We start from the raw sequence: 22,999 nt of genomic DNA, 5'->3' as shown, positions 1-22,999 counted from the left end.
ATATCACTAAGTAGTATGTTGTGTATTTATTCAGTACTTCATCATGATTTATTATAAGACACACTGCTGGAACCAGCTCGTGTGTATATGTGTATGTGTATGTGTGTGTGTGTGTGTGTGTGTGTGTGTGTGTGTGTGTGTGTGTGTGTGTGTGTGTGTGTGTGTGTGTGTGTGTGTGTGTGTGTGTGTGTGTGTGTGTGTGTGTGTGTGTGTGTGTGTGTGCGCGCAATGCTGCGCTGTGCATTGTCCTTGAACGCACCCGGTACTGGTTTTTGAAGCGGCTCTTGTCTTGAACACATTCTGTGAGTAAGAGTAGACAAAGGGAAAGTTAAAGGAGCATGGAGATGTCTTAAAGAGAAAAGGGGAGTCAGGAGAAGCAATGGAGGCAGAGTTTTCTATGTTTGAGATGACAAGGGCGTTGGAGGGCTGTGGAGAAGATAAAGTGTGTTATGTGATGTTTAAGCATGCACCGGACAGCGTGTTGGAAACAGTGTTAGGGTTGTATAACAAGGTGTAGAAGACTGGGGTGATCCCTGTTGGGTGGAAAACGTGCAGATCCCACTAGGGCGGGCAGTTATAGGCCTATCGCACTGACAACCAACATGTTGATGGAAAAGAAGATAGTGAGTAGGATTATGTATTTCTTGGGAGTTAGGGGTTTGATGAGCTTAGCACAGAGAGGGTTCAGGACAGTGGAGGCTGGTTGGGGGAGATATAGGAGGACAGGTTCATTGTAATGGATGGAATTGGATAAATGTAACGGAGTCAAACGTGGTTACCATATGTTTGATACCGTTCCATTTATTCCATACCAGCTATTACAATGAGACTGTCCTCCTATAGCTCCTCCCACCAGCCTCCTCTCGTTCAGGAGAGGGAGGTCTGCCATGGTTGCCCTGGTGACAGTTAGTACAGAGATAACCAGCGCCCTGACAATAAAAGAGGTGATGAGTGTTGTGTATTTTGACATTGAGAAATCTTAAGATATCGTGTGGAGAGAAGGGTTGTTGATCCAGTTGAGTTCATTGAGAATTGGGGGACGTCTGTATAACTGGATCATGAATTTCCTGTTCGATCGAGTCATACGGGTGAGGGTGGAGTTAGAATTGTCAATGCGGTTTGAAGTGGACAATGGTACTCCTCAGGGAAGTGTGGTTAGTCCGATGTTGTTCACCCTGATCATAGATGACAGATTTAAGAAGGTGGGACAGGGGGACTAAAGACGGGAGGAAGGAAGACGGGCAGGTCGGATAGGGGAGACTTGGTGCTGTTAATGAGACTCGAAAGGATGGGAGTGGTGGCAAGCTTTTGTTGGGTTCCTGCCCATGTGGGTGTGGAGGGTAATGAGAAGGCCGATGTGGTGACTAAGAGTGCTGTGAGGAGAGAGGGGGTAGATATTCAGGTCCCACTGGGCCGCAGGGAAGTTAAGTCCTTGATCTGAGCAAAAGGGCTACATTTTTGGCAAAGGGAGTGGGATGCTAGTAGTAAGGGGAGGCCATTTTATTGCATGCATCGGTCAGTAAAGTAAGAGGTGGGGAGTATGGGATGTAGGACAGAGGAAGTTGTGTGTAGTAGACTACGATTTGGGCACACAGGTTTGAATGCCATGTTGTGGATAATAGGGAGACGTGAAACAGGTCTGTATGATGAATGTTTAATGGAGAAAAAGGTGGAGCCTGTGTTGATATTTTGTGAATTGTATGATGTAGACAGGGAGAGATTGTGTGAAAGGGTCAGAGAGGCTGGACGGGGTTGGGGTTTGGGTGGTGTAGTGGGGGAGGAAAGGGGAGGGAAGTGGTGTCTACGGCTCTATTTCACTTTCTTAGAGGAACAGGACTAATGAAGGGAATTTAATATACACTGCTCAAAAAAATAAAGGGAACACTTAAACAACACAATGTAACTCCAAGTCAATCACACTTCTGTGAAATCAAACTGTCCACTTAGGAAGCAACACTGATTGACAATACATTTCACATGCTGTTGTGCAAATGGAATAGACAACAGGTAGAAATTATAGGCAATTAGCAAGACACCCCCAATAAAGGAGTGGTTCGGCAGTTGGTGACCACAGACCACTTCTCAGTTCTTATGCTTCCTGGCTGATGTTTTGGTCACTTTTGAATGCTGGCGGTGTTTTCACTCTAGTGGTAGCATGAGACGGAGTCTACAACCCACACAAGTGGCTCAGGTAGTGCAGCTCATCCAGGATGGCACATCAATGCGAGCTGTGGCAAGAAGGTTTGCTGTGTCTGTCAGCGTAGTGTCCAGAGCATGGAGGCGCTACCAGGAGACAGGCCAGTACATCAGGAGACGTGGAGGAGGCCGTAGGAAGGCAACAACCCAGCAGCAGGACCGCTACCTCCGCCTTTGTGCAAGGAGGAGCAGGAGAAGCACTGCCAGAGCCCTGCAAAATGACCTGCAGCAGGCCACAAATGTGCATGTGTCTGCTCAAACGGTCAGAAACAGACTCCATGAGGGTGGTATGAGGGCCCGACGTCCACAGGTGGGGGTTGTGCTTACAGCCCAACACCGTGCAGGACGTTTGGCATTTGCCAGAGAACACCAAGATTGGCAAATTCGCCACTGGCGCCCTATGCTCTTCACAGATGAAAGCAGGTTCACACTGAACACGTGACAGACGTGACAGAGTCTGGAGACGCCGTGGAGAACGTTCTGCTGCCTGCAACATCCTCCAGCATGACCGGTTTGGCGGTGGGTCAGTCATGGTGTGGGGTGACATTTCTTTGGGGGGCCGCACAGCCCTCCATGTGCTCGCCAGAGGTAGCCTGACTGCCATTAGGTACCGAGATGAGATCCTCAGACCCCTTGTGAGACCATATGCTGGTGCGGTTGGCCCTGGGTTCCTCCTAATGCAAGACAATGCTAGACCTCATGTGGCTGGAGTGTGTCAGCAGTTCCTGCAAGAGGAAGGCATTGATGCTATGGACTGGCCCACCCGTTCCCCAGATGTGCTCAATCCAATTGAGCACATCTGGGACATCATGTCTCGCTCCATCCACCAACGCCATGTTGCACCACAGACTGTCCAGGAGTTGGCGGATGCTTTAGTCCAGGTCTGGGAGGAGATCCCTCAGGAGACCATCCGCCACCTCATCAGGAGCATGCCCAGGCGTTGTAGGGAGGTCATACAGGCACGTGGAGGCCACACACACTACTGAGCCTCATTTTGACTTGTTTTAAGGACATTACATCAAAGTTGGATCAGCCTGTAGTGTGGTTTTCCACTTTAATTTTGAGTGTGACTCCAAATCCAGAAATCCATGGGTTGATAAATTGGATTTCCATTGATTATTTTTGTGTGATTTTGTTGTCAGCACATTCAACTATGTAAAGAAAAAAGTATTTAATAAGATTATTTCATTCATTCAGATCTAGGATGTGTTGTTTAAGTGTTCCCTTTATTTTTTTGAGCAGTATAGTTTCACCGTGACTGGCCTCACACTCCAGTACAGTAGGTGGCGGTGTATGCACCTTCAAAGTTTGATGCTATCCGCCAACCCAATCCCCAAGAAGAAGAAGCCAAATAATAATAATAATAAGAAGAAGAAGAAGAAGAAGAACGCACTCTTAAACAACCGGAAAAATAATCAGAAAGTCCGGAAGTACAAAGAAAAACACAACACGCTAACCTAGCATGCAAATGTCGATGTTATATAGATAATAACATACAATTGTTTTGTCAGGTACAATAACCACATAGGTAGAGGACACGCTTATTCATATCGTATTTCTCAATTGGACGATCTAAGTCAAGATGGGAGGAGGTGACCTCGTAAGTATGATCAAATATTAGCTTACAAAGCTAACTAACTTGCTTGTTTTGTTTGTGTCTAGCAAGCTAACTAATCACAAAACCACCTAAAAGTTCGATACAATTCAATTACTGCCAACTTATGAACTTGCGTTTAGTGAAGAGAAACGCTATCACTGCCACGACAACTAGTTGGCGTAGCTAGTTAACTATGTTGACCCCCTAACTAAATTACATTTTGAAGGTGTTTATTTTATATTTTCCCAGTTATGTTACACAACTACCTAGATGGTTAACGTTACTCAGAAGTAGTAATTCCTTACCTTCCCTGAAGAACAATTGGAATTCAGAAATGATGGTTGTCTTTCCCTGTTTGTTTAATTATATCGAATATCACTTTCCCTTATCTCTGTCAGAACTTGAAGAAGAGCTGGCATCCCCAGACTATGAAAAACATAGAGCGGGTATGGAAGGCTGAACAGAAGCACGAGGCTGAGGTGAAAAAGATTGAGGAGCTTCAGAAGGAGCTGAGAGAGGAACGAGCTCGAGAAGATATAACCAGATTCGCTCAGCAGACTGGGGCTCTAAAGTAATGCTCACCTCACAGACCCTTATGATGATGAGGAGGAAGTAATAGGTCTCACCTTTATAGAGAAACCACTGTTCTGTCTAGGTTTAAAAGTCAAATGAGTTAGCTTTATTTGATACTTTTCCAATTTTCATGTGTGCCCTCACCACAGACAAATGGACAGAGATACTCCCCTTGGATGTTGTCACTAACACAACTGCTTTTTTTTGTTTTACTCCAGGAAAAAAGATGACCGGTTGGACTGGATGTACCAGGGGCCAGGTGGTCAGGTGTCCCGTGATGAGTACTTGCTGGGCCGCCCCGTCGACAAGCAGATCACCCAGCAGTTTGAGGAGCCAGAGAGCGGTCCATCCGAACAAACCGGCCTCCTGCCTGGCTCAATCTTCAACCCCTCCACCCCTGCATCCAACCTCGACATGGCCGCCAAGATCAGAGAGGACCCGCTGTTTGATATCAAGTCAGTCACTCTTGTCTCTTTCTTTACCATTTAGTGTGTCCAGCTAGCAACTGTTATACCATACATTGATGTTCTGCTGTTAGCCAAGAGCTGATGATAATGACACGTCATATTTTTCAAGGAAACGGGAGGAGGAGAAGAAAAGGGAGGTCTTGACAAACCCAGTGAAAATGAAGAAGATCAAAGAAATGGTAAGTTCTCCATTCAAACTGGGATGAAATCAGTTTCAGCCTGTTGTAGTTTCAGATGAACTGGGTTCTAAAGCAGCAATAGTTTTTCACTTTTTATTTTCTTTCAGCTGCGTCAGAATCTTGAAAAGAAAGACAAGAAAAAGAAGAGGAAGAAGGACAAGAAGGAGAAAAGGGAGGAGAAAGAGAGGAGAAAGGAGAAGAAGCATAAGAGAAGGAGCTTGAGCTCAAGCTCTGTGGACGAAGACAAAAAACACAGGTGCACCTGAAACCTAACTTCAATAGAGGTTTCTCAGGATCAGTAAACAGATGTTCAGTTGAACTGTTTTGATCTTGAAAGCATTTTGTGATAGTTTACAAAATCTAGCTTGCAGCTTCTATTGTTGACAGCAACTTCTGGATGGGGTAGATTGTTATTTTTTTGAATTTTATTTAACCTTTATTTAACTAGGCAAGTCAGTTAAGAACAAATTCTTATTTACAATGATGGCCTAGGAACAGTGGGTTAACTGCCTTGTTCAGGGGAAGAACGACAGAGTTTTACCTTGTCAGCTTGGGGATTCGATCTAGCAACCTTTCGGTTACTGGCCCAACGCTCCTAACCACTAGGCTACCTGCCGCCCCAATCCTATCAGTCCTTAGACCCCAGCAAAATGCTGCATGTCTAGCCCTTATATTTAGCCTGTCAGTGAAGTGTTTTACTCTTTTCTTTTCAGGACAACCAGGGCTACAAGTAGAACACAAAACAATTTGACTTAAGTAGTTGCGTTAATTGACAAATGTCCATAAAGAAAAAAGGTCCGCCAAAGCAAAAACCTGATAAAAATGAATATATATTAATGCTGTAATTACAGAAATTGTTTGCTCACCGGGAAATGGATATCCAACTAGTCAGTGACAACATTTACATTTACGTCATTTAGCAGACGCTCTTATCCAGAGCGACTTACAAATTGGTACATTCACCTTAAGATATCCAGTGGAAGAACCACTTTACAATAGTACATCTATATCTTTTTTTTTGGGGGGGGGGGTTATAAGGATTACTTTATCCTATCCCAGGTATTCCTTAAAGAGGTGGGGTTTCAGGTGTCTACGGAAGGTGGTGATTGACTCCGCTGTCCTGGTGTCGTGAGGGACAACTGAGCTTATTTCAGTATTATAGACACTGTCTTTGGATTTCCTATGATATTCTAGGTAGAAGAACCTCTTACCTTCTAATGACTCCTTTGTAGCTTGTGAGCGTCATAGAGCAAAACATGTTACGTGTGTGTTCTTGAGCTTTTCACAGATGGGTAGCTGAAACCATTCGGACTCTACAGACATTCGCCCTTGTCTCACAAACACCGCTCTAGCTCAGCCGCTGTTAATAATCACACAGACTAATGTTTAGTACCTACGGATGCAGAATAAGTAGATTAATCCAATGGTACAACCCATAAGTATGTAGCTCAAACACAATGTTTAAAAGGGGTTAGAAGTCCAAAACATTCCAGCGTTGTGGTGGGACTCGTTGGGTTAACTGAGTGATGTATCTTTACTTAGGCACCATTCTAAAGAGGAATCGAAAGAAACAACCCACTCACATTCCCACCATCGCAGTGTCCCCGCTGGCTATGGACTACAGGTCAGTACGGCTCAATCTATATATTGACAGTGAACGTTGTTAGATCTTAGTCCAATCAATTCAAAGTTACTTAAATCCTCCTGAGAGATGCGTACCGCTCATCGCCTAATTTCTCTCCTCAGTTTCCAGCTGTGAGGCTTCATCAGTCTTCAAAGCCCCCCAAACACTTAAGGCACCGTTCTCAGGAGAGGAGCCGCTCTCGATCGCCTCAAAGGACAGACGGGAACGGCCATCATTCCTCTCACAGGACAGACAACCACTCCTCTCACAAATCAGAGAACCACTCATCCCACAGGACAGACCAGTTCAAAGTTCCACAGTTCCAGCGCCCCAAAGCCCCGCCCAGCCCACAGAAAGATCGCTACCAAAGGCATCAGAGCAGTACCACCAAGTAAGAGTCCACAGCACCTGTTTATACAATTATCACACTTGGGTTCAATCATCAGTGAACTAATGGTAATCACACCACCCCATCCTAAAGTGTTTTCTTATCCCTATATTTATCTGTCTGATATTCTCTTAGATGTCTCTCTGCTGAAGAGCTGGAGAAGAAGAGGAGGGAGATGATGGACTTTGCCAAACAGAGAGACGAAGAGCGTGAAAGCAACATTAGAAGTTACAAACGACAGGATGAACAGGAGAAGGAGCGGGAGAAAGAGAAAGGCGGCAAGCATGACCACAACGCTGGCTTTATCCAGTAAGTATCTCACTGACTGACACGCACGTATTGCATGCTTACTCTGGCTGTTGTCTGGTCCTCTAAAACTGTTGCGTCCGTCCCTGCAGTAACATGAAGCTGGAGAGTGCCTCCACCTCTTCCTTGGAGGATCGAGTCAAGAGAAACATCCACTCCATACAGAGGACCCCCGCATCCCTGGAGAAGAATTTCATGAGGAGATGAGAACTAGAAGAAGCAGGAATGGGTTGATGGAGGAGAGAGTAAAAATATGCACCAGCTACCACACTGAAATATGTGCACCGGTTTGCCAGGACTGCCAACTAATTTATAATTTAATAAACAAAACAGACACTGCAGAGGCACCATGCATTTGCACTCGGGCCCTGTGAAACTGCCCCTTAACCATTGCCCTGACTAAAGCAATGCAAAGGATCTGACTTCCTCTGTAATGGGAAAAACTCACCCGTGCCATTCACCAGCAACAGCAAGCCATACTCACCTTTATAGAATGAGCAATGTTGGATTTATTTTAAGTGGAAATTGTATATTGTGTTCTCTGTAATGGTTAGAATTATTCAAACTTTTATCACACACAACCCTTTTGTAAATGATGTTCCTTGGAAATCTTTAGTGTATTGCTGTAATGGAGAAGAATTGTGCATCTTAATAAAAAATTGTTCCTAAAGTTCTTGAGTTGGGGACTAACAAACTAAATACTGTCTTTGAGTTTACATGTGTTGTATGTGAAGCTGATTACTGCTTTGAAACACCTTCAGAAAACTATGATAATTGAAAACGTCCTATGAAGACGAAATAAAGAAATTCTCAGGCACACTGTCACCAGCATCATCATAAAGTAGACATACATTATTGAATGACTATCATGAAAGCCTTTTGTTTTATAGGATAATAATGCCGGATTTAAGAGGTTCCCATCTCCAGTGGTTTGGTGTTTTAGTCACAGGCTCATAGCTTACTGTACATTTTTTCAATGTATGGTCCCGTAACTTGTCTTTATTTCCATTATTGTTTCACTTTAGCACGCTTCAAACAAACTAGGAACGTTTGCACAGTCCCCTAACAACCGTCAACGATAACACCAATGGCCACCCGGAACCTTTTACAAACCCAATCATCGTGTAGTACCGAATGACGTTTCAAACAGAAAGGTTGGCTGATTTCAACTGTTCCAAATCCTGTAGTCACTGTGGGATTGTTATCTGCAGTTATTAAAAATAGTGAACATTTACAAGATATTTCAACGTATTCACAATGGTAAGATGTCAAATAATGTATGCATGTAGCTAGTACTTGTGGTCCGTAGATTGGTTTGTAAAACTAGCTCAGCTAACGTTAGCAACCGGCTGCCTAATCAGTATGATAGCTAGCATTTAGCTTGCTAACCTTAGCTAGCTAGTTACCATTGCAGGTGACTTTTGGCATGGCAAACAAGTTCAACGAAAAAGTAACTAGTATTAATCATTTTCCAAACGTAACTACAACAGTAACTCGCTACGTAGTTGGCTATAAACTGGATTATTGTCACTAACGCTAGTCTATGAATGAGCTGACTAGCTAATGTTAGCACTTGCTATCTGAAGAGGGATGCAACATCATGCAACTTGAGTCTGATGGAAGTTTATAATCTTGACGTGCCTAGTTAATAGTTATACCAATGTTTCTACTGATTCACCAATGTTTGAAGTAATCAAGGTCACCCGTCAAAGTTAGTAACTAACTCAATAGTTAGTGATGGAAACAATGTTGTTTGGGTTTTGAAATTGTCCCAGTCATGATTGCTACTCATAACTTCTCTCCCTCGTTTCCTTCCTTGTGTTCCATCTCCAGTCTATTATGTCCTATAATGGTGGTGCCGTCATGGCGATGAAGGGTAAGCAATGTGTAGCCATTGCAGCAGATCGAAGATTCGGTGTACAGGCGCAGATGGTGACCACAGACTTCCAGAAGATCTTTCCCATGGGAGACAGACTCTACATTGGCCTGGCTGGCCTGGCTACTGACGTACAGACAGTGTAAGTGTCCATCAGTGCACCTCTTCTCTCCCAAGTTCCAGAGTATTTGGATGGTTAGTGCAACAGATTGACCTTGCAGGTGATATTAATTATCCACTTTATTTTTCTAACAGTTCCCAGAGGCTCAAGTTCAGATTGAACCTCTATGAGCTGAAGGAGGGGCGTCAGATCAAACCCAAGACATTCATGAGCATGGTCTCCAACCTGCTGTATGAGAGGAGGTGAGTTTACTGATGTGAAGAAGCACAGTATTTCATATACAAGTCTACACTTCCGCCTTGGTGGCAAGTCTTTGACTGATCTAACGTGAATCCCTTGTCTCAGATTTGGGCCATACTACATTGAGCCTGTGATCGCTGGGCTGGACCCCAAGACCTTTGAGCCATTTATCTGCTCGCTGGACCTGATTGGCTGCCCCATGGTGACAGAGGACTTTGTTGTGAGCGGCACTTGCTCAGAGCAGATGTACGGCATGTGTGAATCTCTCTGGGAGCCAGACATGGTAGGTTGTGAACTGTATTGTAAGATAATACATTGAGTGATAGTTGATTATCTCTGTCTTTATTTACAATGGTTATTTTTGACACCTGCAGGAACCAGAGGACCTGTTTGAGACCATCTCCCAAGCCATGCTGAATGCAGTGGACAGGGATGCCGTTTCAGGCATGGGTGTCATTGTGCAAGTCATGTAAGTACAGTCATACTTTTCCTCTTCCACTGCCTACATTTTGGATGAAATACCTGCCAAATGTGTAATTAATCAGAGGATTCATACAAATGACATTTAGATGGTGATATTAGTAATGCTCTGGTCAGTGTTGTTGTAGTGACAATATCTTGATTGACTTATTTTGACAGTGAGAAGGACAAGATCACCACACGTACCCTGAAGGCCAGAATGGATTAAAGCTCCTCTCCCTCATCTCTACCAACTCCCACTATTTTGTATGAAAGTGATCAACACTGCGTGTACTGTTTTTCTTAAGATAGTGTTCAATAAAATAAATGACTATTAGTGTTACAATGTCTCTGGTTTGCCTGGTATGTTATTTGTGAGCAAGTAATGAAAGATGAGGGCTTAACTTTGTTAAATGACAGATTTATCAGATTGATAATTGTGTGGATTACCTGTGCTGTGGTGACTTAATAAAACAGGGAAAGATAGCCAGGAGCCTAATTCAGTAACCTTGTGAGAAGAACAGTCTCCAGGGACTAATTTGAATGAATTGAGCGGCTAAATGGCTATTATCTGACAATTGTCTCTCGACACTGAATAAGTCATAATAACCTAATTTAAAACCACCGCTACAAGGCACAAAGGAATGATCTTTGTTAGTCAAAGGTGAGAAAATGAATTAAATTGGATTCAGGAAAAAAACAATAACTCCCTTTAATATGTAATGAATCCTTTTCAAGTAACTTTTCTGATCTAATGTCTGTTACAAAACAATACTGTATACAAACACAAATGCTACATTAATGTAAACAAGATATAAAAATGATTCTTATGGTAATAAAACAAGCATTTACTTTAGTATTCCCCTTTTTTTATGTGGATTTTCCTTTACCAACCAAGTTCACGGTAAAAATGTCAAAAGTTTTCAGAACAATATGGCAACGTAACATTCAGACACTTAAGTTTTTTCTTTTTTAGTCATAATGCTAAATTCAGTGGTTTGACGTTTCAACTAACTGGCGGAGTCATGTACATTTCAGCCATGCATTTTGATATTGCATTTATTTACGTAAAACCCTTATATTAATCTCCTGCATTTCCAATTTTGATACTGTCGGCTGCGGATCTCCTGACAAGTCAAGGAGGCAGAGTTCGGTCAAAAGATTCATGCGATCTGACCGCTTCTGTGTCTGTGAGAGGTTTGTGTGTGTACTTGTGTGTGTCTGAAAATAATAATGAACGGAAACGAACAGACGGTACTAAACAGACTCCTACTGCTGAAGCTAACACTCTTTCAAGGCATTAGTGAGACAGTTCCCGTGCTGGCGTGAGGACTAGTATAAGGTGGTGGGGAAGGCAGAAAGGGGGAGGGTCTCAAATATCCTATTGAACTCTGTTTCACAAGCCTTCCTTGTCGAGCGCTCAGACTGAGGAGGCAGAGAAGGCAGGCAGGGGGAGTGGGGAGAAGAGACGCGTAGCTTTTTTTTTGAAGAAGAAAAAGTCCTGCGCCCCCTCTCTGTGGGTCAATGTAACAGGCTCGTCGTCTGTGCATCCTTTCAGTCTGTCATCCCCAGAGTGGGAGGGTAAGGGGTGGGGCTAAGTCAGGTGGGAGGGGCAGGAGGAGCGAGAGAGGGGTGGGTGTGGCTGATGACAGGATGTGATTGGCTGGGGTAGGAGAGCTGATTCTATGACAGGATGTTGGACATGAACTCAAAGAATCTTTTGGAGTACTGCTCTGGGTTTACGGTGGAGATCTCTGCCCCGGCCTGAAGGAGGGACAACATAGTTCAGTGTAAACATATTCACATTAGGAACATACAACTACAATTGATATGTAATAACACATCTCCTTGAAACTACTATATGATCTAGCATCTTTGCAGCCTAAACACTTGGCTTCATGTTTGGTCAAAGCTAGTCCATTACTCACCCCATGTTTCACAGTTTTGGCAGCATGTGCAGCTTTTTTCTTAGCATCGTAGTGTGTGAGGATGTCGATGATAGCCATGAAGTACACTTCTTTCTTCACAGCACCTATCACAAGGAGCAAGACAGTGCATAGGAGTATAAATAGCAAGTATTACTTTTCACTGTGCAGTCCCATGATGTCTGTTCTAAAATTAGTTTAATGCTCAATGTTAATTAAAGATGCACTATACAGAAATTGCTCCAGCATTTCCTGGTTGCTTACCCATCTACACACAATACACCATAATGACAAAGTGAAAACATGTTTTTTGCAAATGTATTGAAAATGAAATACAGAAATATCTAATTTACATAAGTATTCACACCACTGAGTAAATACTTTGTAGAAGCACCGTTGGCAGCGATTACAGCTATGAGTCTTTAAGGGTAAGTCTCTAAGAGCTTTTCACAACTGGATTGCGCAACATTTGCCCATTGTTATTTTTTTAAAATATTAAAGCTCTGTCAAATTGGTTGTTAATCACTGCAAGACAACTATTTCCAGGTCCTTTTTTGCAGTATTATTTAAGTGACTTATTGCAAACAGGATCCATGTTTTGGAATATGTTTTATTCTGTACAGGCTTCCTTTTCACTCTGTCAATTAGGTTAGTATTGTGGAGTAACTTCAATGTTGTTGATCCATCCTCAGTTCTCTCTTATCACAGATATTAAACTCTGTAACTGTTTTAAAGTCACCATGGGCCTCATGGTGAAATCCCTGAGTGGTTTCCTTCCTCTCCAGTTGGGAAGAACGCCTGTATCTTTGTAGTGACTGGGTGTATTGATACACCATCCAAAGTGGAATTAATAACTTTACCATTCCTCAAAGGCATATTCAATGTCTGTATTTTTTGCATACAGTGGGGCAAAAAAGTATTCAGTCAGCCACCAATTGTGCAAGTTCTCCCACTTAAAAAGATGAGAGAGGCCTGTCATTTTCATCATAGGTGCACTTCAACTATGACAGACAAAATTAGAAAGAAAAAAAATCCAGAAAATCACATTGTAGGATTTTTAGTGAATTTATTTGCAAATTATGGTGGAAAATAAGTATTTGTTCAATAACAAAAGTTTATCTCAATACTTTGTTATATACCCTTTGTTGGCAATGACACAGGTCAACACGTTTTCTGTAAGTCTTCACAAGGTTTTCACACACTGTTGCTGGTATTTTGTCCCATTCCTCCATGCAGATCTCCTCTAGAGCAGTGATGTTTTGGGGCTGTCACTGGGCAACACGGACTTTCAACTCTCTCCAAAGATGTTCTATGGGGTTGAGATCTGGAGACTGGCTAGGCCACTCCAGGACCTTGAAATGCTTCTTATGAAGCCACTCCTTCGTTGCCCGGGCGGTGTGTTTGGGATCATTGTCATGCTGAAAGACCCAGCCACGTTTCATCTTCAATGCCCTTGCTGATGGAAGGAGGTTTTCACTCAAAATCTCACGATACATGGCCCCATTCATTCTTTCCTTTACATGGATCAGTCGTCCTGGTCCCTTTGCAGAAAAACAGCCCCAAAGCATGATGTTTCCACCCCCATGCTTCACAGTAGGTATGGTGTTCTTTGGATGCAACTCAGCATTCTTTGTCCTCCAAACACGACGAGTTGAGTTTTTACCAAAAAGTTCTATTTTGGTTTCATCTGACCATATGACATTCTCCCAATCCTCTTCTGGATCATCCAAATGCTCTCTAGTAAACTTCAGACGGGCCTGGACATGTACTGGCTTAAGCAGGGGGACACGTCTGGCACTGCAGGATTTGAGTCCCTGGCGGCATAGTGTGTTACTGATGGTAGGCTTTGTTACTTTGGTCCCAGCTCTCTGCAGGTCATTCACTAGGTCCCCCCGTGTGGTTCTGGGATTTTTGCTCACCGTTCTTGTGATCATTTTGACCCCACGGGGTGAGATCTTCCGTGGAGCCCCAGATCGAGGGAGATTATCAGTGGTCTTGTATGTCTTCCATTTCCTAATAATTGCTCCCACAGTTGATTTCTTCAAACCAAGCTGCTTACCTATTGCAGATTCAGTCTTCCCAGCCTGGTGCAGGTCTACAATTTTGTTTCTGGTGTCCTTTGACAGCTCTTTGGTCTTGGCCATAGTGGAGTTTGGAGTGTGACTGTTTGAGGTGGACAGGTGTCCTTTATACTGATAACAAGTTCAAACAGGTGCCATTAATACAGGTAACGAGTGGAGGACAGAGGAGCCTCTTAAAGAAGAAGTTACAGGTGTGTGAGAGAAAGAAATCTTGCTTGTTTGTAGGTGACCAAATACTTATTTTCCACCATAATTTGCAAATAAATTCATTAAAAATCCTACAATGTGATTTTCTGGAATTTTCTTTCTCATTTTGTCTGTCATAGTTGACGTGTACCTATGATGAAAATTACAGGCCTCTCTCATCTTTTTAAGTGGGAGAACTTGCACAATTGGTGGCTGACTAAATACTTTTTTGCCCCACTGTACCTATCAATAGGTGCCCTTCTTTGCGAGGCATTTCAGCTTTCAATTTTTTATTAATATGTAAACATTTCGAAAAACATAAGTCCACTTCGACATCATGGGGTATTTATTGTGTGCAGGCCAGTGACAAAATCTCAAGTTTAATCCATTTTAAATTCAGGCTGTAACACAACAAAATGTGGAAAAAGTCAAGGTGTCAATACTTTCTGAAGGCACTGTAGATAAGAGAGTAGCACAAATATAGCACAATTGCATAAAAAAAAAAATCACTTGACAAAACTCAAGAAAGAGAGTCTCTTACTATCGTTGCTCTTGATTGCGTAGACGTCCACGGAGGGGTCGAACTCGCCAGGGCCGAAGAACCCGCCAAAGTTGAGGGGGTTCCCAGGGCTGTCTGGAGGGGTGCCGAAGGAGCCGGTGAGTGCTCCTCCCATCCCATCGTTCTCGTACTCCTCCTCCTCTCCTCCTGCCTCCACCTCCATCTCCTCCTGCTCTGCCCGGTCCACATCATGGATCCCCACCAGCAGACTGTAGTCCATGATCTTTAGAGTGGCCAGGAACTGATGTACACAAACAGGGGAGAGATGTCAGATATTGTAACAAATGTTCTTTTGGGAAATTTGGAGGACATTAAACTCACTATTCTTCTTCTATTTGTCAACCTAAAGTCATGTCTTTGTTCACAGGTACTTAGGTGAAACTGGTTGAAAGGACTAGAAACAAAACACAATGTGCAGAAGTCCATTTACCCGGATATTTTAACAATGACTGTAATGATAATAAAAACAACATCAAATCGAGCAGCCATGGGATGTCTCCTACCTCTACGTCACGCTTTAGTTTCTCCAAGAAGTACTTCTTGTTGTCATCTCCTATCTGCAGCTTCTGGCCCTCGTTCAGAAAGTCGTTGTCCTTAAAGGTGGGGAGTTCCTTGGCCTGAGCAGAGTGATAGAAATTAGAATCAAAATATTCTGAGATTGGCACAAATGACAGAGGTCTTGATTTTGTTTCCACTCATTATCCTTGGATTGACTTTTTAGGAAGAACAACCATTTCAGGTATTTCCTCTTGGTGTAATGGTTAAGACGTTGGGTTTCTCGATCGCGAGGTCCGCAGTACGACCAGTGACAATGGCTCCACCAGGTTCAGTCCATCCCTCACGGGGCGTGAACCAGCAACCTTCTGTTCCCAACAACAACTCAGCACTCACAAAGCAATATTTACGCACCGCTCTACAAAAGACGTAGCCAGGAAGGGAAATAACTACTTCTAGGTTTCAGAGCGGGTAATGTAACTCGCATGGTGGATACTACTAGAGCACACACAGCTAACTATTCCACATGGACTACACTCACCCCCTTTTGACTTCCCCCTCTGCGCAGCATAGACAGCAGTCGGACATGGCCCAACTGTGGATGTGTTATTTCATTTGTGCTTCATTATCATTAGATGGAAAAATCATTATTTCTGTACTTTTCTAAAAGTATTTTGGCCTGTAAATGAGTTTTGTTTTTAGCTGGTTAGTTTGATGCTTTTTTTAGCACGATCCACACAGTTATTTTTGGGGTGCTGTCATTGTACCCCAACACTCCTCTCATCATCGTACATATGTAAAAGAACGCACCTTCTCTTTGTCACTGGCTTCCCTTGAGACCGTGGAACCCTGAATGAGAGAAAAAAAAAGATAATTCACAGAGATGTAACAGAATGCAGAGTTAGAAACAGACATTCTTTGCATCTTTGTTCCCCCTTTGTTTCTCCTGGACTTGACAGTTTGGTTATAACATTGTCATACTTCAGAAAGCAGAACTGTTTCCCCCTGAGAATGTCTGGCAGCGACAGAGTTGTTTGTTGTACGGGAAATGGTGTTCTGAGAGCCAATAGGCATGCACGCCGTCACACCTCTGTTCTCAGTGTTGTTGCCCGTGCAAAAAGAGACAGATTTGCTGAGCTTTTCCACAAGAGCAGCATTCTTAACCATTTCCCCTTCTAGATAATGCTCCAGGGTGGTGCAGCGGTCTAAGGCACTGCATCTCGTCACTACAGTCTCTGGCTCGATTCCAGGCTGTATCACATCCGGCCGTGATTGGTCCCATAGGGGGAGTACTCTGCAAGAACCCCATGCATTGAGCTTGTTTCAAATGCCCTTAGCACAATGAGCGCTAACAGTGTTACAGCTGTAAGTGTGCTCCTAGTGCCCTACTGGAGTTAGTGTACTACCAGTAAGTGTTCTCTCGGTTGGTTCCCTCCAAGCTAGTGTGCATATCGACACCTACCTTCAGGTCGTACTTGCGGTGCACGGTGAGACGGTGGCTGAATACATTACGGGTCACCACCATGTACGTCTCAACCCCGTCCACTGTTAGCCGATACATGCCGAGGAACTGAGGGAGCAGAGTGCTGCCATGACACTCCACTATGAACTGGAGACACCCAATGGAGGAAAGGCGAGAGAGAGGGGAAAGAGGAAGGGGAATGAGTAATGCAAAGGAAACAGGGAGAGAGCTCCAGTAATGAAGTCGGCATAAATTGTTAGCTATTACAAACGGATAGTCCCACCAAATTGAACAATTCACCGATATTTCTTCAGCACCACATTGAAAGGTCCTCAATATTTGAAGCCAACATGCTCCCTTCAACATGTATTAAGAGGGTGTATGTTTGTACAGAAAATATCTTTAAAAAATTCAAACGTGTTATATTTGTGTATGTGGTAACTCTCCCACCTGGTGGTACTTCTTGAGGATGTTGTGCATCTCGGCGATGTCTTCGCTGGACACCGTCTTGATGACGAAGCGGTGGTCGTAGCTGGACAGGAAGCGGTTGCCAAAGCGCCCCTGGGAGTCGCTGTTCAGCGGGGCGCTCCTCGTCAGAGAGTTCTGATGATGATCCACCACAGGAGGGAGCCCGGGGGAGAGAGACATACAGAGCAGAAAATTGAGCCTTTGACATGAATGAAAAGCCTATAAAGAATGTTTCAGAATTATTTCACAAGTTAGTAATGGATCAATGGATTTCATTTACATAGAGCTATTCCAAGCTAAACAAAAAACACTTCACATAGCGATCCATTCAGCAAGGCTACAAAGTTAGTTGAACTTAATGTGATAAACTATGCTTGGTATCGCTAAACACTAAAAACACCCACTGTTTACGTGTGAGAACTCAGTAAAAAGTGGACAGTCTTTTAGTTCTATATCAACAAATGCTGATAAAGCCTTACTACATTGGGTTGATGGATGAAATACTGAGAAAGCCTTACTACATTGGGTTGAAGGATGAAATACTGGATAATGGGTTGGGATGAAATATGAGAAAGCCTTACTACATTGGGTTGAGGGATGAAATACTGAGAAAGCCTTACTACATTGGGTTGAAGGATGAAATACTGAGAAAGCCTTACTACAATGGGTTGAGGGATGAAATACTGAGAAAGCCTTACTACATTGGGTTGAGGGATGAAATGCTGAGAAAGCCTTACTACATTGGGTTGAATGATCAAATGCTGAGAAGGCCTTACTACATTGGGTTGAGGGATGAAATGCTGATAAAGCCTTACTACATTGGGTTGAGGGATGAAATGCTGATAAAGCCTTACTACATTGGGCTGAGGGAAGAATTGGAATCTGCAATGAGTCAAACTGGGCAGGGAACAACAGAGAGTTCCCTCTGGTACTCTGATCTGCTCTCTCCTTAATTGTCCTGTGCCCTTTTGACATTACTGAGCCGTGCCAAGCAAACGTCTATCCTCATTCTGTCTTTCAGTTCACTACTGTTAACCCATCCTCAATGGTCTTTCTCTTCAGTTAACCCATCCTACATTCTTCCCCTTAATTGCCACACAGGAGACCATATTTTACCTGGTAATCCTGGTCATCGATGCAGAACCTCTCCCTCAGGTTACGGAACACCATAGGGCAGTACTCTTTGAATTTAAAGCGGCTGGGCAGGTTTTCTCTGAGAGGTACAAGAGTGTTGAAGTGTTAATATAGAAGAGTGTGTTATCCCATTAGCATTCAGAGTGTTGATGTAATCTGAGGAATCATTGGAATAGATAACGGAAATGTGAGAAGCTCTTGACCAGCATACTAGAGGTGCTTCACTACGAGGATGATTTGCAATGCAAAGATGCACAGTTAAGTGTTCAATTAATGTTTTGACTACAACTCCAGTATAGTGTAGCGTAATAGAGATCGCCAGAGGCATAATCTTGATTTTACTTATGCAGGAAAATCAAAGTAAGGAATGTGATATATCAGAAGATGTGTAATATAATTATTACCAAGCTAAAATAGTCATATAATCATACAGTTAATCCGGGATTTAAACCAATTTTCGGTAAAAATAGCTTCTAAAATATATGTAAACAGACCATTATTGTCTCAATTTGTGTTGTTTTCTTGGAGTGCTATTACATGACACAATATCAGTACTTGTTACATTACAACTTGTCTAAGTCCTATCATCAACTGATTTCAGCCAGTTTATGGCTGTGGATTGATTGCATTGTTTGAATGGAATGTTGGCATATTGGCAGTTCGTTTGAAAAATGTATGGAATCATTCCTCTAAAACGGTCTGGCTAGCTAAATTCTTCAAATGCATTACTTTACACAATATCTTATCACAGCACTGGCAAATCATGGTTGACCAACTCCCTGACCCAAATGGCTGACTGTTATCCCACCATATGAAGGTTCATGTCCATTCTATTATTCTAATTCTATAGTTAGTCCATTAGCAGAGTCAGAGTGTTGATGTAATCTGAGGAACCCACTGGACTAGATAAAGGAAATGTGAGAAGCTCTTGACCAGCATACTAGAGGTGCTTCACTACAAGGATTATTTGCATTGCAAAGCTGCTCAGTTAAGTGTTCAACTAATGTTTTGACTAGAACTCCAGTGTAGTGGGGATCGCTAGACCCACGGTGAGTTATATTACAGGTGATAGAGGAGCTTGATCTTGCTAGTGATTTAAAAGCACACCACATCATAAACCATTGGGCCAACCAAGCCAAGACCTTTTTTCTCCTAATCAGTAGCATAACATAGAGTTAACAGATTTCAGGTAGTACCGTACTGTATATTTTAGACAATGCAGCTAAATTGGCCTCTTGTTTGAGTTTATATGGGCAGTAATATGGTGTGCAGTAATATGGTATGGCAGGTTGCAAAGTTAGATCTCAGGATACCTACTTGTTAAATAGGTGGTTGTCCACTTTGATCTTACTGTAGGCTTTAAAATCATCAGGCATCAGCATTACTGGTACAGGCACGTTACTTAACTCGTTGATCTGAAACAGAGGGGAGATAGAAAGAGCAGGAGATCAGAATAGAATGGTAGAGCAGGGAAGAGGAGGTCAACACACTAATCCCCACACCAGACCAAATTGCAGTGAACCAGTGTCTATTTACTGACAATCATTCACTTTGGACCAAAGTGAACTGACAGCAGTGCTCTCTGGCTGAGTCCCTTGTCACACTGTTGATCTTATCTACCGAGACAGATTCACTGTAAGGAACAGACTGATTCCCCGAGTGAGCCTTCTTCATAGATTTATAAACTCCAGACAGTAAGAGGAGTGGCCGGGAGGGAACGTGAATAAACGCTTCAAAGAAAAAGGAGACAAGAACACATCCAGAAGACACAGACATTACTAAAATAGGGGAGACATTTAAAAAGTTATCTTGGAGGTGGAAGGTGGAAAATTAATAGCATATGGAGCACAAACACATCGAGTTGTATGGAATATGCTCATAGAGCTGCTGCTTCAAGGGATAGACTCTCATTCAACTGTCTGACATGCTATAAGGAATCACTGTCTAACATGCCCACAGGTTAAGCTCTGGTAGAGACTGTGTCCTTCAAAAGTATCATATTTATTTGTCATTAGAGGCATAGCTTAATGCCTTCAGCAGGCAGACAATCGATATCCTGACTATATGTTGGATTATGTCTAATCAACCTACACAAAGTTTGATGAAGGTGGTCCTTTGTCGCTCAGTTGGTAGAGCACGGCGCTTGTAAAGGCAGGGTTGTGGGTTCGATTCCTGGGACCACCCATCCGTAAAATGTATGCACGCATGACTGTAAGTCGCCAAAGATAAAAGTGTCTGCTAAATGGCAGATTTTATTATAAGTATGAAGAAGGCTCATATCAGATTTGAAGATGTAGGCTATTCCCGGTGTTGGAAAGCCTGTAAGGCTGGCATTACCTACCATCAAGACTGAATCTGTTTTTGAAGGGAGTTTCAATTAAATCTGTATTTGGCTATATGCTCTGACTGACAAAGGTCTTCTCTGAGCAAAAGCTTAGCTTAGAACTGAATTCATCCAGCTTTGTGACTAGCAGAACAATGTTACGACTGAATACCAAGATGAAATATATTCTGGTTATGAGAGCTTTGAGGAGAAGGCTCTTTGACGTCTTTCTTGTAAATCGCCTAAATTAGCCTGCCGCCTACACCTTCAATCTACACCCAGCATCCAACACAAACTGAACTTGTCGACGATGATTATTGCAGAATGCATCACAGGATGATTATTACAGCTTCACTAAATATGCTAATTGGTTAATTAAATGCCATTGTCTTCTCCATACAATAACTGTGTTTGACTATAGTCTATATTTATCCTTATCTTTCTTATATAAGGTATTGAAATATACATAAAATAGGCTCACTAAAAACACAGCAAATAGAGGGGGAAATCAAGAATAATTACAGACAATAGTACATGCAAGATGTAATGTACATGTTAGTGTAGGCAACATATTGAAATGCATGCAAACATTGGAAGTGAAATTATGCATCAGCACTGTTATTCAAATGGTGAGTGAAGTGAATCAAAAACGGCAAGCCTGGGGCATCAAATTCATGCCAGAGATATTGATCTGGAGGTGTCAGTCAAGCAGGGAAGGGGGTGTGTTCGCCTACTACCGCTGGCCACAAAAATGGAGCCTTGAAGCTCTCTGCAATCCATTTGGTGATCGCTGCATTCATATGAGTGAGAAACGTGATACATTTGGTGAAAAACTGTATCAATAAAGTGTCTTTTAGGATGTGTTGAAGACACTGTCCATCCTTCTCCCACTCAAATTAGACTGTGAACCTATTATTTTTATGGTTGAGTGTTCGATTGTGTACTTCAGACTAAACCACATTAAAATCAGGAATATAGGCTAGAATATCCAAATGTTAGATTTGCCGCTTTCTCATTCATTGATGCCTGTAAAATAATAGGCAGGCAGGCTGCGGTTGGGACTCAATACAACCTGCTGCTCTCCAACAGTCACACCCCTCTCTGGCCTGCGCTAGACAGAATGCATGCTTAGGTTGGAGCAGTGATCACGACCTCCTCTCCTAACCAACTAACTTTCAAACAACCAAACATCCCACAGAACAGAAGACGTTATGCAGCTTGTGCCAAATAATGCCTGCAAAGTGCGCGGGTAATGTCAAATGTTTATGTTCAACGTCGCAGCTATCTGCTGCACATTTTTAAAGCGCACGCGACTGGCACACCAAATAGCTAGATTGTTGCTACATTTATATTCCTGACCAGGGAGAATGGTGAATGAAGGGTTAACAGCTTTCACCTGAGCATAAGACTAAGTACCTGGCTAACACCCATACACTACAGACGATGGATGAGTTCTAAAATTGGCTTTTGTCAATCAAGCAGCTGGCTATCGCGTTACCGTTAGCTAGTCAAAACACCACATAGACAAACAAGCTAGCTTGGGAACATGAACAAAAATACATTTACCGTATGGTTGACACCCCACATTAAAACGCTGAGAATAGGCTCACTTGCACGGAATAATTTCACTTTCTGTCCTATAAAATGTTTCTTTTTCGTCTTCGTTTTGCTAGCGCTCACCGGCGCAACGCTGGTACAGTTGGATGACATGTCTCCTGTTGGGAATAATTTAGGCAACGCAAGACAGCACTGTAATCAAACAGGCTAGCTGGGTCTTATCACTCCAGACAACGAAATTTTCAGTAAGAGCGTGATATCTATAAGTGCATTGTCGTATCCGCTATCCGATTTGCAGGGTCTTTGAATCAAATTAGATTCTGTGGTAAATTAACGGGATTGCATGTTGCGCGGTCACCACCCTTCCTCCAGAGCAGGCCACACGGTTTCAGTCCGGAGCGGCACACAGACCAGCTTCTGGCATAGATTGTTAGCCGGCCATCTAGCTACAGGAAAGGTTGCCTTTAGCTAAGCCGCGGTCTTCTTTGATAAGTAATACACTCTTGGTGGACGACTCCTCTCCTTTCTGGTGTCGTCTGCTACACACAACGATTTGAGGTGATTTTATTTCGAGGTTAGTAATCCCATTATGATGCGCCTGAGATTGTTGTCACCAGTTTTGGGGTCTCCTCAAGATGGCGTCTGGACTGAACATCGCAACGAAGTGCGCCCCCAAGAGGCAGAGAGTAGAAGCGCTCGTGCTGTAGTTTGGTACCTTGAAAGTGCGAGGCAGCGACATTTTGGTGAGTAAATCTCTGTGTTTGTAAAAGCTGCTGATGGCAA

General features: G+C 43.0%; 3 protein-coding genes across 3 annotated transcripts; 2 read left to right on the top strand and 1 right to left on the bottom strand.

Annotated features, from left to right (window-relative positions):
* The first annotated feature begins 3,630 nt into the window (after positions 1-3,630).
* Positions 3,631-8,029, top strand: ccd49 (Coiled-coil domain-containing protein 49). Its single transcript, NM_001141796.1, is given in 9 exon segments — positions 3,631-3,796; positions 4,192-4,364; positions 4,585-4,821; positions 4,943-5,012; positions 5,120-5,268; positions 6,555-6,636; positions 6,759-7,027; positions 7,160-7,333; positions 7,423-8,029. Coding segments are annotated over 9 exon segments (1,287 nt in total). The 5' UTR covers positions 3,631-3,778; the 3' UTR covers positions 7,538-8,029.
* Positions 8,030-8,386: 357 nt separating this feature from the next.
* LOC106564948 (proteasome subunit beta type-3) lies at positions 8,387-10,376 on the top strand. Its single transcript, XM_014131496.2, has 6 exons — positions 8,387-8,590; positions 9,164-9,348; positions 9,462-9,569; positions 9,673-9,850; positions 9,942-10,036; positions 10,207-10,376. The coding sequence occupies exons 1-6, from the start codon at positions 8,588-8,590 to the stop codon at positions 10,253-10,255; spliced, it is 618 nt and encodes a 205-aa protein (XP_013986971.1). The 5' UTR covers positions 8,387-8,587; the 3' UTR covers positions 10,256-10,376.
* A 337-nt stretch (positions 10,377-10,713) lies between these two features.
* Positions 10,714-22,883, bottom strand: LOC106564947 (phosphatidylinositol 5-phosphate 4-kinase type-2 beta). The gene is made up of 10 exons (XM_014131495.2): positions 22,226-22,883; positions 19,654-19,751; positions 18,319-18,415; positions 17,185-17,337; positions 16,735-16,881; positions 16,083-16,121; positions 15,281-15,394; positions 14,760-15,018; positions 11,955-12,058; positions 10,714-11,790 (listed from the first exon to the last, which is right to left on the bottom strand). The coding sequence occupies exons 1-10, from the start codon at positions 22,367-22,369 to the stop codon at positions 11,710-11,712; spliced, it is 1,236 nt and encodes a 411-aa protein (XP_013986970.1). The 5' UTR covers positions 22,370-22,883; the 3' UTR covers positions 10,714-11,709.
* Between the last annotated feature and the right edge of the window lie 116 nt (positions 22,884-22,999).

The sequence above is a fragment of the Salmo salar genome, chromosome ssa12, assembly GCF_905237065.1.
Source record: "Salmo salar chromosome ssa12, Ssal_v3.1, whole genome shotgun sequence".
NCBI lineage: Eukaryota > Metazoa > Chordata > Actinopteri > Salmoniformes > Salmonidae > Salmo > Salmo salar.
This window is presented reverse-complemented; position numbering and strand designations above follow the sequence as displayed.

Coding starts and splice junctions, on each gene's coding strand:
- LOC106564948 (XM_014131496.2), top strand. Junction 9,851..9,941: donor CTCTCTGGGAGCCAGACATG/GTAGGTTGTGAA, acceptor TGACACCTGCAG/GAACCAGAGGACCTGTTTGA. Junction 10,037..10,206: donor GGTGTCATTGTGCAAGTCAT/GTAAGTACAGTC, acceptor TTATTTTGACAG/TGAGAAGGACAAGATCACCA.
- LOC106564947 (XM_014131495.2), bottom strand. CDS start 22,369: ATGTCATCCAACTGTACCAGCGTTGCGCCGGTGAGCGCTAGCAAAACG. Junction 16,882..17,184: donor TCCTCAAGAAGTACCACCAG/GTGGGAGAGTTA, acceptor GGGTGTCTCCAG/TTCATAGTGGAGTGTCATGG. Junction 15,019..15,280: donor AACTAAAGCGTGACGTAGAG/GTAGGAGACATC, acceptor TGTGTACATCAG/TTCCTGGCCACTCTAAAGAT.